Source organism: Magnolia sinica, chromosome 1 (genome assembly GCF_029962835.1).
Source record: "Magnolia sinica isolate HGM2019 chromosome 1, MsV1, whole genome shotgun sequence".
NCBI classification, from domain to species: Eukaryota; Viridiplantae; Streptophyta; class Magnoliopsida; order Magnoliales; family Magnoliaceae; genus Magnolia; species Magnolia sinica.
In genome coordinates this window covers 13917400-13931146 of record NC_080573.1, presented here as the reverse complement: position 1 = coordinate 13931146, position 13747 = coordinate 13917400, and the positions used below count along the sequence as shown (strand labels likewise).

At 38.5% G+C, this 13747-nt stretch overlaps 2 protein-coding genes across 4 annotated transcripts in view; both read right to left on the bottom strand.

Annotated features, from left to right (window-relative positions):
- Positions 1-13747, bottom strand: part of LOC131240500 (N6-adenosine-methyltransferase non-catalytic subunit MTB) — a 66053-nt gene that overhangs the window by 19621 nt on the left and 32685 nt on the right. Inside the window, exons 1-2 of one of the 3 annotated variants that reach the window (XM_058238782.1) lie at positions 3739-3917; positions 1614-1679 (exon numbers count right to left, since the gene is read on the bottom strand). The exons of 1 other annotated variant lie outside the window; for it this stretch is intronic. The gene's annotated coding sequence lies outside the window, so the exon portion shown is untranslated. Of the gene's footprint in view, positions 1-1613; positions 1680-3738; positions 3918-13747 lie in introns of those variants that run through there. One more of the 3 variants, XM_058238767.1, reaches the window with a different exon arrangement.
- The window catches only part of LOC131244054 (receptor-like protein EIX2), a 26647-nt gene extending 12900 nt beyond the window's left edge, over positions 1-13747 (bottom strand). The window contains exons 1-2 of the mRNA XM_058243721.1: positions 12718-13747; positions 1614-1679 (exon numbers count right to left, since the gene is read on the bottom strand). Of these exons, the coding sequence (XP_058099704.1) occupies positions 1614-1679; positions 12718-13747 (1096 nt within the window). The remainder of the gene's footprint in view (positions 1-1613; positions 1680-12717) is intronic.

The window sequence follows — 13747 nt, the reverse complement described above, 5'->3', positions numbered from 1 at the left end:
ATAACAATAAGCAAATGGGAAGCCTGTAGGGGCCATTATATAGTATGCTATAATGTTTTAATGACCAACATAATGTTTTTCATTATGTTTAAAAAAATAGATAATTTTTTCCATTCTCTAAACCGCCATTATTTCGATAATCAATAAAAATGGGTATTTTGTAAGAAAAAAGTAGATGTTATAAATATCTTGTTGTAGTTGCACAGTGCAACACCTGGGGTGCATTATATGGTACATCGGCCATTATACTTATCAACCATGAGATAGTGATACCCTCTTTTTTTTTTCTTGTCTCTAATGAATGAGACTTGCATTTTCAGCATTGAGAAGATGTAGGGTTTTATTTTGTTTAGAGTTAAGAAGTAGTGATCTGCCAGCGTTTGTTTGTTTCCACTATTTACCAAAAGCAGACCTAGCATATTCTGGATTAGTAAGATTTGGGGTCAGGACTGCATGCAGTCTTAGGGTTATGCTTTCTTTGTGGTTCATTTATAGCAATTTACAAGGTTTGATTGAATTTCTGGAATAAGTTGGGGATTACAGTATGGCGTTTGTTTCATTTCTTTGGTTAATGGAAGGGGATGGCCACTTTGATTTCCTTCAGTTAGAGCTTAAATTATGGTGGTTTACATTTTTGGAATCAATAATATTGCTATATGGTTTTGATTCTTCAAGGGTTTTTATTAGAATCTAATTTTCTTGGTTTTCATCTAATTTCTAAGATTTTGGTTCTGATTCCGAAAATGGTCTTATTTTCATTAGTTTGATGTAAAGCTTGATTTTTCCCATTATTTCTCATCAATTATAATATATGTGGACGCCCCGTTGTCATTAAAAAAAGAGAGAGATAATAAGTGCTGCACTTTCATGATCGACAGATTTAGGGTTAGGGATTTTTACTTAATAAAAATTACAAACAAGAACTCTTTCATGGTGAAACTTGTTGTGCAGGTCTCTGTTGTTGTAATCATCATCATGGTCCTCATTATAGCTTGTTCCTGCTATGTGGGGTCGGTTTTCTTGATTGCTTGGCAAAAGCTTGGTGGCTGCCTAGCTACCTAGCATTAAAGTTTAAACACTTCTTGTTTTCTTGATAAAGTTACTATCATAAGTAATATTTGAGTGATTCTGACTTTTGGGAATGCAAACCTATCAATTAGAACTCCTATTTAATGCAACTAGTTAACAGTTCAGTTTTGTATGCCTCACTGTCGCACTGTACCCATTGTTTGCTGATCTTTCCATTGCCCCCTCCACAAAAATGCACTGACTTGATGAAGTGCAGAACTGATAGAGAGGACTTCAATGTAAGTCCATTAGCATTCAAAGAAAGATAATGCCTTTTAAGGCTGTTCCACTTGGCCGAGATGGACTGAGGATATTTAAAAACATGGCATGCATCAACATCAGATCGCTTGCAAAGAAAAATCTACAGTAAGATAAATCATCTTCAGATCTTGAAATGCACTACCACAATCGACATGAAAGACGCTCTAACAAGTAACAAGACACAACAATAAATATGGTAGATGAAACTTTCATGTCATATGTTGCTTTGAGAAAGTAAGATACTAGGAAAACTTAGAATCTTCTCAAGATGCTGAAACGCTTACCTCCATAGTCCTTGTTCTCAGCATCAACATAGGAATCTGGAAGCGCAAATAGGACACCAGGCAGACCTGAAGAGAGGGATAAAATCAGTGAAATATTTTTTAAGGTAAAATCATAACAAATATTTACCAGCCAACAATTTCATCAAAAATATAAAACCCCACTTGATACCAACCTTCAAGCTTATTTTAGGTCCCCTCATCAATCTCACATCCAAAACCAAAATATCTCTCGCAAGAAACGTTATAGATCTTCTTTGCCTCTTCCTCATAGATAAATCGTACATAATGAAAAAGGTTCAGAACTCTTAAAATTCTTGAAGATGCCAATCAGCATAGTTAAAATTGGATTCATTTTCTTCAATTACTTAGAAGCAATATAAGACCCTAACTTCCAATGTCACAGATCAAAGTATGTAAAAAATACCCATCAACCCAAAAAAAAAAAGAAAAAAAAAGAAGAAGATATTAAAGGCCCTGGTAAGGGGTCATTTGGATGCATGTAAATGGGGCTAGTAGTAAATGATTTACAGGGAAATCTACACTTTGCATTTGGAAGACCTTTTTAGCCTATAAATCATTTACAGCATTTATCCCCATCTCATTTACAGGCAAAACGATGGGATTTCGTTTACAGGCTCTCCATTGACTCTCCGTTTACAAGCAAAAAGGTTTTTCTGTTTTTTCTGGTTTTGTCAGCTTTTCCCTGTTTTGCTTCCCTTTACGCTGAATAAAATTTCAACTTTCAATTTATTTTTTTTATAGAACTTAAACAATTTACAGGCTATCCAAACACAGACGATCATTTACTTGTAAATCATTGACAGCTTACAGCCAAGCAGGACAGACTGTAAATCATTTACCACCTAAACCATTTACAGGCATCCAAACGACCCTTAAGTAAATGGCAAAAAATGAGTTCATCTATAATACATAATTACTGACAACTAAAATGAGATGAACCCATTATGCATTAGAGACCAACAGCTCTAATGCATAATCACTGTTAACTAAAATGAGATGAACTCATTTTTAGGAGTCTACCAAACAGGGCCAAAAAAACAAACATTTCACAAGTTCCCACAAAACTCAAGCAGAAAACAGAATCCACCTAAATAATAACAACCAACCATTGCATGACTGAATAAAATCAAACAAGTCCGATACATCTATAACCGACGAACCATAATATATTATAACCATAAAAAAGAGCATGACACAGTAATTCTTAAATGATAATTCGTGTCAATTGCATATTCCAGTCTATGACTATTATGAGTTACATATAGTGCAAATGTTCTAGCATATTCACCTTCTCTCTAACTCCAATATTCTTTTTTTAAGCAACAGGCCGAACACAAATACATGGCCCAAAACAATGATCAAACAACAAAAGGAAAAAAATAATAATAATAAGGAAAAAAAAAAGGGAGGTCAGGGCCATACACATCTCTATCCCACGGCCACTGTTCACGTGCTAGATTTAAAACTAACCCCCATTCTCAACAATAATAGGCATGCATCATACACAAACAACTTCATCACAAAACCACCATTCATAACCATCAAATGATCACTGCCCACATCTCTAAGACAATCAAACAGTTCTGCTCTGAAACTTTCCAGTTAAACCAAAATCTGTGAAACCATTGGCCATTCCATAACAACATCATATTCCAGACAGGTAGTGAATTAATCAATTGATAGAAGTTTGTCAAAGAAATACTGTTAAATCAAAGAAAGTACACCCTACATTGACAAAGCCCTAAATCCAAAAACCCTAATAAAATTAGCCCAAATCGAAAAAATTAGGGAATCGACACTGCAAATCCACAATTAGGGAATCGACACTACAAATCCACAAAGCCCTAAACCCAAGAAGACCTCTGATACATGACTGTCTTCTCTTAGACAACACCTCTACACTAATCCACAATTAGGGAATCGACACTACAAAACCCTAATTAGGGATTCGAAACTCAAATATTCCCAATACACAAATCATTGGACAATGTTACTTGAAGGATTAAAAAATGCCAAAAAAATGTCCAAATTGATATGAATAGATAAGGGGGGAGAGAAAGAGAGAGAGAAAGAGAGAGAGAAAGAGAGAGAGAGAGGGAGATACCTGATGTTGCAGCAGAATGCTCCTTGATGTGCGGTAGATCGAGCGGAGAGGGAGATACCTGATGTTGCAGCAGAGGGCCGAGGAGATAGAAAGAGAGAGAGTAGGGTTTTGAAAGAGAGAGAGAGAGAGAGAGAGAGAGAGAGAGAGGGATAGAGAGAGTGAGAGGGAGAGGCAGAGAGTGAGAGGGAGAGGCAGAGAGAGGGAGGGAGAGCGCGCGAGAGGGAGAGGGCCGGAGACGGAGAAGGAGAGGCAGAGAGAGAGAGAGGGAGAGGGAGAGGGAGCGGCAAAGAGAGAGAGGGAGATCGCGAGAGAGAGAGAGAGAGAGTCGGCGCCGTTTGAGAGGGTTATGCTGAGGATGGTTTTGTTGCAGTGATTTACTTTAGCGGTCTATATTCATTAACAAAATCGTGACCCAAAAGCCAAACTCAAGAAGAACCTAACTTCTAAGTGGGTAAGGTTTGGTTGGCCCGCAGGTCCATCCATTCCATTTGCGATATGACATGTGCAATATACTGGAGAAATGAATTCACTTGCAGTTACATATAGAGAGAGAGAGAGAGTAATGCTCACAGACAACTCGTTGGACCCACAGTGGACCCACAATTATATATATATAGCAGGTCCAACTAGTTGCGTAATTAATGCTAATAAATTTGCTTAGGGGAAAGTTGTTTTCCATAGGAAAAGGACTCGATGGCTTTGGTGGGACCCACGGTGGAGTTAAGATGAAATCCACACCAACCATCAGATGAGTCGCCCCATAATGGTAATAGGGGCAAAAAATCATATGCATCCATAAATAAAGTGGACCACACGGTAGAAAATAGCGCCTTAGAAAAGCTTATCCTCCAAATTGTTTCCCTTCCTATGGTCCACTTGAATTACATATCAGCTTGATTTCTTGGCTCTAGGTCTAATATGGAATTATACATATAATGAAAGGAGTGGATCTCACGTAAACATCATGGTGGGCCACATCAAAACGTGAAAGGTGTGTGTTGGTTCTGATAAAGACTCGGATGGCAAGGCGGGGAACACATAGCCGAATGTCTTGATGTGGCAAAGCTACATGGTCCTCATCATGATGTATATGTTATATCCATACCATCCATCTATTTTATCATAACATTTTTAGGGCATGAGTCCAAAAATGAGAGAGATCCAAAGCTAAAGTAGACCACGCCACAGAAAACAGTGAGGATTAAACCCCACCATTGAAAGCTTGTTAGGGTGACGGGAGTTCTGGATCACGTTGATATATTTTTTTTTCCCTAATCCAGGTCTGCGTGACCTTATGAATAAGTTGGATGTTGGATGGAAAATAAACATTACGGTGGGCCATAGGAGGTTTTAATGATGGGCGTTCAATTTTCACTATTTCCTGTGGTGGGGCTCACTTGATAGGTGGATCTGTTTAATTTTTGGGACCATCCATTAAAATGACTTGTAAAAACTGATGGACAGTGTGGATATACAACAAATATGTCAAAGTGGGTCCCATGGTTAAGGAAGCACCTATTGGTATGTTACCCGGGTAACACTTGATCTACTCTCGGGATGCGGATTGCGTCATACCCCTGCTCGAATGGTAATCTGTCCGGGCAGGGCTCTGTGGGGCCCAACGTGATGTAAATGTTTTATTCACGCCATTAATCTCTTTTCTAAAATCATTTTTAGGTATAATACCAAAAATGAGGTAGGTCCACATCTCCAATGGACCACAAAATAGGGATTGAACGTCCACCATTAAAAAGTTCTTGGGAGCTGGAGAAGTTTCGGATCAAGCTTATATTTTTGTTTTCACTTCATCCACGTCTACATGAACTTATTAATAGGTTGGATGGTAAAAAAAACATTACAGTGTCCCTTAGAAAGGCTTCAATGGTGGTTGTCATGATCACTGCAGCTTCCTTTCATGTGGTCCACTGGAGCTGTGGACATGCCTCATTTTTAGGACCATCCATTAAAATGATATGTAAAAACTGATGGATGGTGTGGATATATAACAAATATATCAAAGTGAGCCCCACGGCCAAGGAAGCACCCATCGTATGGGTACCGGTAACACCTAATTACTCCCGTCCCTTCTCGGTAATGTACCAATTTTCTCGAAACCAAACTAGTGCCTCATGGACTTCAACCTTTCATCTTTTAACGGGCCACTGTGATATGTGTGTGGGATCCACCCCGATCATTATATGTTTAATCCCATGTTGGGCCCACATAAAAAAATCTAAGCTAATTCGTGAATGAAGTGGGCCATACCAAATGAAAACAATTGGGAAAGGCGTTGACCCTTGATTTTTACAGGGACCACCATTAAAAATATGATTGAAGGCACTATAAAGTAAACCTCATGGTAGGCTTGATGTCCAAGAAATCATGCTTATACATGATTCAACTGGGCCATGCCAAGGAAGACAATTTGGAGGATAAGCTCTTCCCGTATTTTGTTTTCAATCATGTGGTCCACCTTAACCATGGATGGAGCTGATTTTCAGACCATGGGTCTAGCGTGAGGTGAATCATGTGACGATTGGGGTGGATTTCCCATTAACACCATGGTGGGGCCGATCAAAGTGAGTAAGTCATTTTCTTTTTTAAAATAATTTTTCGGATACAACATTTATTAACATTAAATGCCGGACTAGTTGGACCATCACTAGGTCTAACTTATATATATATATATATATATATATATATATATATATATATATGGAAAAGGTACTATGCGGTCGAGCTCATGGGAACTTCCCATGAGGTCGAGCTGTGTGGGCCCCACCGTGATGCTTGTCGAACATCTACCCCATCAGTCAGATGCACCATTCCATGGTGGGCCTAGGTTTCAAAAATCAAGTCAATCCGTGACTTGTGTGGGCCACACCACATACAGAAGTTGAGAGGGGCTACCCTCCATTAAAAATTCATAATCATTTGTTGGGCCCACCGAGATGTGGTTTGCAAATCCAGCCCATCCATTATGTGTGTCCCACTTGGATGAGGGTTAAGACCAAGTTTCAGACACATCCAAATTTCAGGTGGGCCCCACCAAGTGCTTTTATATGTTTTAGGCATGTCTTCACATGCTTTTAGATGGTATGGCCCACCTGAGTTCCGTATACGGCTGATTTTTGGGATATCCCATAATTTAAAGGGGACCCATCAAATGCACGGTGTTGATATTTGACAAGTATCACGGTGGGGCCCACAAGCTCGACCTCATGGGAGCTTTTATATATTTATTAGAGAAAGGAATTAACTTGCAATTATATATAAGTAGATGGGTGAAGAGGTGATTTCAAAATAGAATTTGTTCCATAGGATTGGTAGAACGATATTTTATACTTATGCACTTTAAAGTTGTATATATAGGATATCTTAAATCAGTCAAACCATCTATACCATTAGACTGACTTTAAAGATTTCATTATAAAATTTATTTAGATTGATTTAACTGTCCTAACCTCGATCTGATTTATAAACATTGTTTCTTAAATATGGATCACTGACTCATCAATATTTATAAATGTTTTTCACTCTAAAGGGAATGTTTGTATCTGTACAGATTCAGTTCTATCCATAGAGGAAGGCAGCAATAGTTGCAGGAGAGATTCAAGAAAAGAAGTGAACCGTAGCAAACATCTATATGGCAATACATGTAATCATTATTTAGGTGGGGTACCCTGAGCCCTTGACTATAAATCAGGCTAATTCAATCATCAGGTGGACCATGCTCTTTGAAGGAAAATGGACAATTAGAGAAAAAAAAAAAACTATAATAGTTTGTATTCATCATATACGTGTGGCTCAGCTAATGAGTTATCGGATGTAAAATATACGATTTTGGGGTAGGACGAGCTAATTTAGCCACCCAACCCGCTATGCTGGGTTGTGCAAGCCGGAATTACGAAATACCATCAGATCGATGGTCATTTCCCTATTTTAATTATGTTTTTACTATAAACAGTAAGTTTTAGTTTGATTATAACTCTTCATCCATTAGGCTTTAGGAGTTGCACCCAACGTAAAATGTGCTTATACTATTTATAGTAAGTTATGAATTCTAGGAGTTTTAATTGTAGTTTGATTCCGAAACTTTTTCCAGGACTTAGTATCTCTATTAAAAGGGTTGTAAACTTGTTTATTTCATTCATCAATCAAATTACGAATTTTATAGAATTTATTTCTCTTTTTTTTTCTTACTTTTTCCTCGTGGATTTAAGAAGTCTCTGTGAGGAGTCCAGAGAAGCTCCGTGGATTCGGAGTAGTTATCCTTCAGGAAGATGGTGATCGACCTCATCATGTTCATCCCTGAGTCACATTACTTAAATAATGTCAATTAAAAGATGTGCGTAAAGGATATAGCATTGTGTGTTGTGATTACTGTATGCCCTAGCGACATCAGGGCTATAGCCTTCACAGGCATATTGTGAATGGTCAGATGGGACACCGAAAATATGTTATTAGCATCTGTAACACCCCGAATTTTTCCCAACCTGGAATTAGATGTCCTTGGGCAATGAGTCGATCATAACACCTTAATTGACTTTTCAAAACTCAATCCTAAAGCCTCAAATCCCCTTTCAACTCATTCCCTTCAAAATCTCACCTTTCACCACTATATTCTTCAAAGTTTTCCAAGTACTTTCATATTAGATACTAATCCTAAAGTTTAAATGATGAAGAACAATACTTAAACTAAAACTTACTATAAATGGTAAATACATAAATAAAATGGGCTTTTGACCATTAACCTTTTTGGAATCTCATGATATAAATAGGTTATTTGGATAGATTAGCTTCTCCTACCCCAAAATCATATATTGCACGTCACGTAACCCATTCTAGATTGAAAGATGCACCCGTTTCAAATCTCGGATCGGCGAAACCACACCAAACAGACTCAGGGGCCCAAACGACGCACGGCTCGTTTTCTACATTTTTTTATCCAACTTCAAAAAGTCATATTTCCCTCGTTATAATTTCAATTTAAGTTATTCAAAAGCCAGATTAAAGCTAAATGAGTCTAGTTTCATATAAAAATAAGTAAAAAATATAATAAAATATTTAATATAGTTAAAAGTAGGTCGTTGTGACAACTGTCCAAAAATCATTTGTTGGACAGCTGCTGCTTCTGGAATTTTTAGAATTTTTCTACAAACGAAATCTCATGAGATTTTGTGGAGATGAAGTAAACTTGATGATGAACTATTAAAAAAATAATTAAAATAATATACTAATTAAAAGTGCGAGAAAGGGGCGTAGAACTGCCATAGGACCATATTCTATTATAATTAGGGCATAATTTAGTTAAGTACTAAACTGAATAATCATAGAATTAGCTTGAACTTCTTTAAATATGAACTGCAAGATCCAAAACGAGTAGAACCACTAATGCTATATTACCTAGAAACCTAGGATCAATCTCTTGGGGCATTTGCTCTTGGGAGCATCATAAAACTTCGTATAGACCTGGACCGCACATCGAAAGTCCGATTACCCCGAAACTATATGGTTAAGACTCAGAAATCAAGTCCTAATAGTATTCAGAAACGCCCAACTTGAGCCCGGAGCGAAGTGTGTAAGAAACGTGAATATCTTTTGAAAATGAACTGGGACTTAAGTGAATTGAGTCATTTCACTTGCAGGCCAAATCTAAGGATTTTGACTGTTGGAATCTGACTCAATTACACTCTCGGATCAGAGAAAATTTCCAACACAGGTCAGTGCACTTGTGGCCTGATCGAGCATCGGTGACCGTTGAACTGAAACTGGTCCCCCGTGGTCGATCCACTGATCCGATCGGGCTGAGATCTTAGCCTGACCTAGATCCAACGTCAGGAAGCTTAAGTCCAACCGCATGTGGAAAAGGGGCTTCCAGATGTGCTCTGTTGGATCGAAGCAGATGCCCTTTGGTTATAACCTAAGTATACCATGGCCCTCGGGCCATTTGCATCAGTTCTGGGCTATATAAAGCCCTTAAACCCACCTCTCTCTCTCCCATACGAATTTCTCCAAACCTTAGGAGAGAGGAGAGAAATGGAGAGAAAAGAGTGGAGATCGAAGGGAGATCCTTGGAGTTTGCTGCCGTCCTTCTGTTCTGCTACTCCACGCCTCGATTCACCCTCCCACATCGCTACACCGTCGATTTTAACTCCATTTTTGGGTAAAAAATCCTAACCCTAAACTGATATAGATATCTAAATAGAGCAATAGGCGAAATAGCTTACCTATTTCATGAATCAGGTAGCCGTTGTGCCGTAGACAAATACTTAGATTTTAAACTGAGTTCGATACGAGTCTACCGGTGAAAGGTGCAGACTATAAACGTTTAGGTTATGGTTTTCAAGGCTTTCAATGTCAGTAATGATTTATGACTGACTTGATTGCTATCTCATATGCTTAGATACGATGTTTCCCGTATATTACACATATGTAAACTATGTTGATTTTAATGCATTCTAAGTGTTTGTTGAAATGAATGAATGAATATGGATTCATGATTTGTGCCTGCCATGTGTATGGAATGTAAGAACATGATTGATGTGTATTAGACAACTCCTCGGTGAAAGGATTTGCCCTATTATATGTTGAAATCAACATACGTCATGTATGTCGGTTATGTGTAGTCTAAGTGTTTGACAAAATGCCTGAATGAGTTGTTGCTAGATGAACTGTAGTTAATAAGGTTGTGGAGATAGGATTCTCAACCACCGTAGCTATGTACATAAATTCCTTCAAGTAGCTGTAAATCTATATGGTGTGTTTGAGTAGAACAGGTATATGTAAAATGGCATGTTATATGTGTTTCATTGTATTTTCAAATGCTATCCATGGTTGCAATGGTTATTAAGTGTTGTATAATTACCACATGTACATATTTCTTACATCATAATGTGTTTGGGACTACGGTATTGTCCAGGCAATCGGTAATAGGTTCCGACTGGGTGGCTGAGGTTGTTTCTCTACACAGGACGTGTTCGATGAATCCAAGCCGTATTTCGATTGTCGACAGTGGTTAGGTCACATGAAGTGCTTACGCACTTCATGTCGATCAACTCAATATGCGCTCATAGCAATCGAGCTCGTCAAGTAACCCGATTGACCCAATGTATGTTCACCATGTATGGACGCTACTGCTTGAATCTAAGGTACCAAACTCACCAGTGAAAACTCGTTAAACCATGGTACCTCGATCCGCTAAGACTCATGAGCCGAGCATGGTGGTATGGGACACCGTGGTCGAGCTGTCGGGCTACGCTGGGGTGACAAGCCCCCCCGTAGTGACCAGTGAGCAACCCAAACTCGTGAGCCGAATATGGTGGTATGGGACACTGTATTCAAGCTGTCGGCCTACCCTTGCATAGCCTAGCTGTGGTCTCCAATCGAGTTGGTGACGAGCATTCAAAAATAGACTACCACTTGGTAGGGTGTGGGTGGTAGTGACCTCAAGTGTACTCTGAGACTACATTGAGGTGACGACTCTTTCCGTAGAAATCAGAGTACAAACTAGGCCTACACTAATCAGGTGACGAGCCCTTTGTAGTGACCTAGAACCGCAACATCATATGAGATTTGCTAGGACTGACGACCCTAGAATGGATCATTGTTTGGGAATTGATATAAGGGAGGTACCGTAGCTTCCCAATCCTGCTGTATGAATAAACCTAAGTAAGCAACCTGAATAATCACGCTCATGTACCGCATTACGTGTGTGTTTGGCATAGCAGGTCAAGCACTAAGAAGTGTTTCATGCCGCGATCGTGAGATGAAGTCGCTGAGGGAGCGCAGGTGAGGGCATGCATTATTATTTCATATCATTCTTGCATTAACAAGAGTACTTAGGACCTGATTGTTGTATTGCCTTATCATTACTGCTTGAATCAATTGATAACATGTTAACCTTTACTTTATTGTTCCACGAGTTGATCACTCACTCCCATGTTACGAGACGGTGTTTTAAACACCCACCAGACCTTTTTAGTTTCAGATGATGGTGATGCGTATGAGGCGAGCCGGACTTTTATGATAATGAGGAGGGTTTCTCCTATATGCACTATCAGGCGAGTTTATGTAGACCATGTTCTGATCAACGGGGTTACAAGGATGCTAATTAGATGCCATTACACATGTCATTTTTCACTTTTGTGATGCCCATGTATATTCATTTTGTCCATTTTTGGAGTATACATGTATATATTTAACTGGTAACATGTTCACACTTTGATTTACAACACTTTATATATTTTATATATCTATCACAGTCTTCCGCTTGTAAAATTTAACTCTCTAGAGTATGATATGTTGTTTTGGTATAATCTTACTCATGTTTAATGCATTAATATGAACAACATTTAATCATCATTATCAATGTTGCATAAGTGATGCGTTGGAACTCAGGAGCTGAGCTTTTGCTCGACCCCTGATTTTCAGGATGTTACCCTGCTAAATTGGCATATGTGCTGTGATTTACATCTACAATCTCTCTTGATGCCCATCACTTTATTCTTATTGCCTAAGAAGTTGGTATTTTTATGTTGGCTGGCTATGTTGAGGTCCATTGAACATACAATCATATGCTTGAGGTCAGACAATAATTCTTATTATGATGAACAGGATAATTAATTCTTTGGAGAATGCAAAGAATGTCAGTGCATTCGCCTTGCTAACCAAACTCTCTACAAATGACAATAGTTCAACTTGCCAAATCTTGGGAAGTCTCCCACAACATGTGGCATGGCCCAAAAATTAAGTGAGTACATGGTCACTTTCATACATTTAACATGGACCATCGACTGATTGTACTAACCATATGTTTCTGCTATAGGTGTGGTGCAATTGATGAGTAGAGCAAACACTTATAAAGCAGTAATATTTATTATTATTATTATATTTTTACAGAAAGGTGGGAGCACACCACCTGTAATTTTATTGATACTTGAAAATTTTATACATTAGAGGGGGCTTTTTTTACATCACCACCAACAGGCATTGGACTTTGAGAAGTCTCATCACTATCACACTTATTTGGAAGAGGAGGTCCACAGAGATCATTGTTGCCCATATAAATAGCAGGATCTTGAAGTGTCTGGAGCTGATTTCCCGATGGAATTCTCCCCGACAAGTTGTTATTCGACAAGTTCAAGTAACTTAAAAAAGTTAAACTTGACATGCTCAGAGGAATTGTACCCGAAAGCTGATTTTTGGAGAAATCAAGAGACTCTAGTAATGCCAATTTACCAATCTTGCCTGGGATCTTTCCAATCAAATGGTTTCCGGATAAGTTTAAGACACGCAATCCCAGAAGACTTGTGAGTTGTTCAGGGATTTCTCCAAATAAGTTATTGCTTGAAAGGTCCATGCATGTAACCAGTGAAATTATTCTTGTGTATTTAAGCATTTGGCCCTTCACAGACACAAGCAGGTTTTCCTTGTAATAAGATCCTGTTCCATTAAAAAAAAAGTGGTCCATCTTCTGCTCATTCTTCATGGCTGTGAGATTCTGAAGACTTTGAGGAATTGAACCGGATAAGCAATTTTGTGCCAAATCAAGGACCTGAAGAGAAGTTATGTTTAACAATTGTGGTGGGATTTTGCCAGTAAACATATTGGATCGTAAATTCAGAATTCGTAAAGCCAGAAAGCTTCTGCCAATCCAAGCGGGAATCTGGCCTGAGAGATTATTGTGTCCAAGGTCGAGAGTCTCCAAAAAAGTACAATTCTTCAAAGTTGAAGGAACTTTTCCTGATAGGTGCCTATTGTTGCTCAAGTGCATTGTTTGAAGGCGATATAGCAGACCCAAAGATATAGGAATTCTTCCTGATAAATGGTTCTTGCTCAAATCCAGTGCCTGGAGGTATACGCAATCACCCAATCTTAATGGGATGGTGCCACTTATATTGTTTTGGGAAAGATCAAGGACAACAAGATGCTTCATTTTGCCTATGGATGAGGAAATTATGCCACTTATATTGTTCTGGGAAAGATCAAAGACAAATAGAGACTTCAT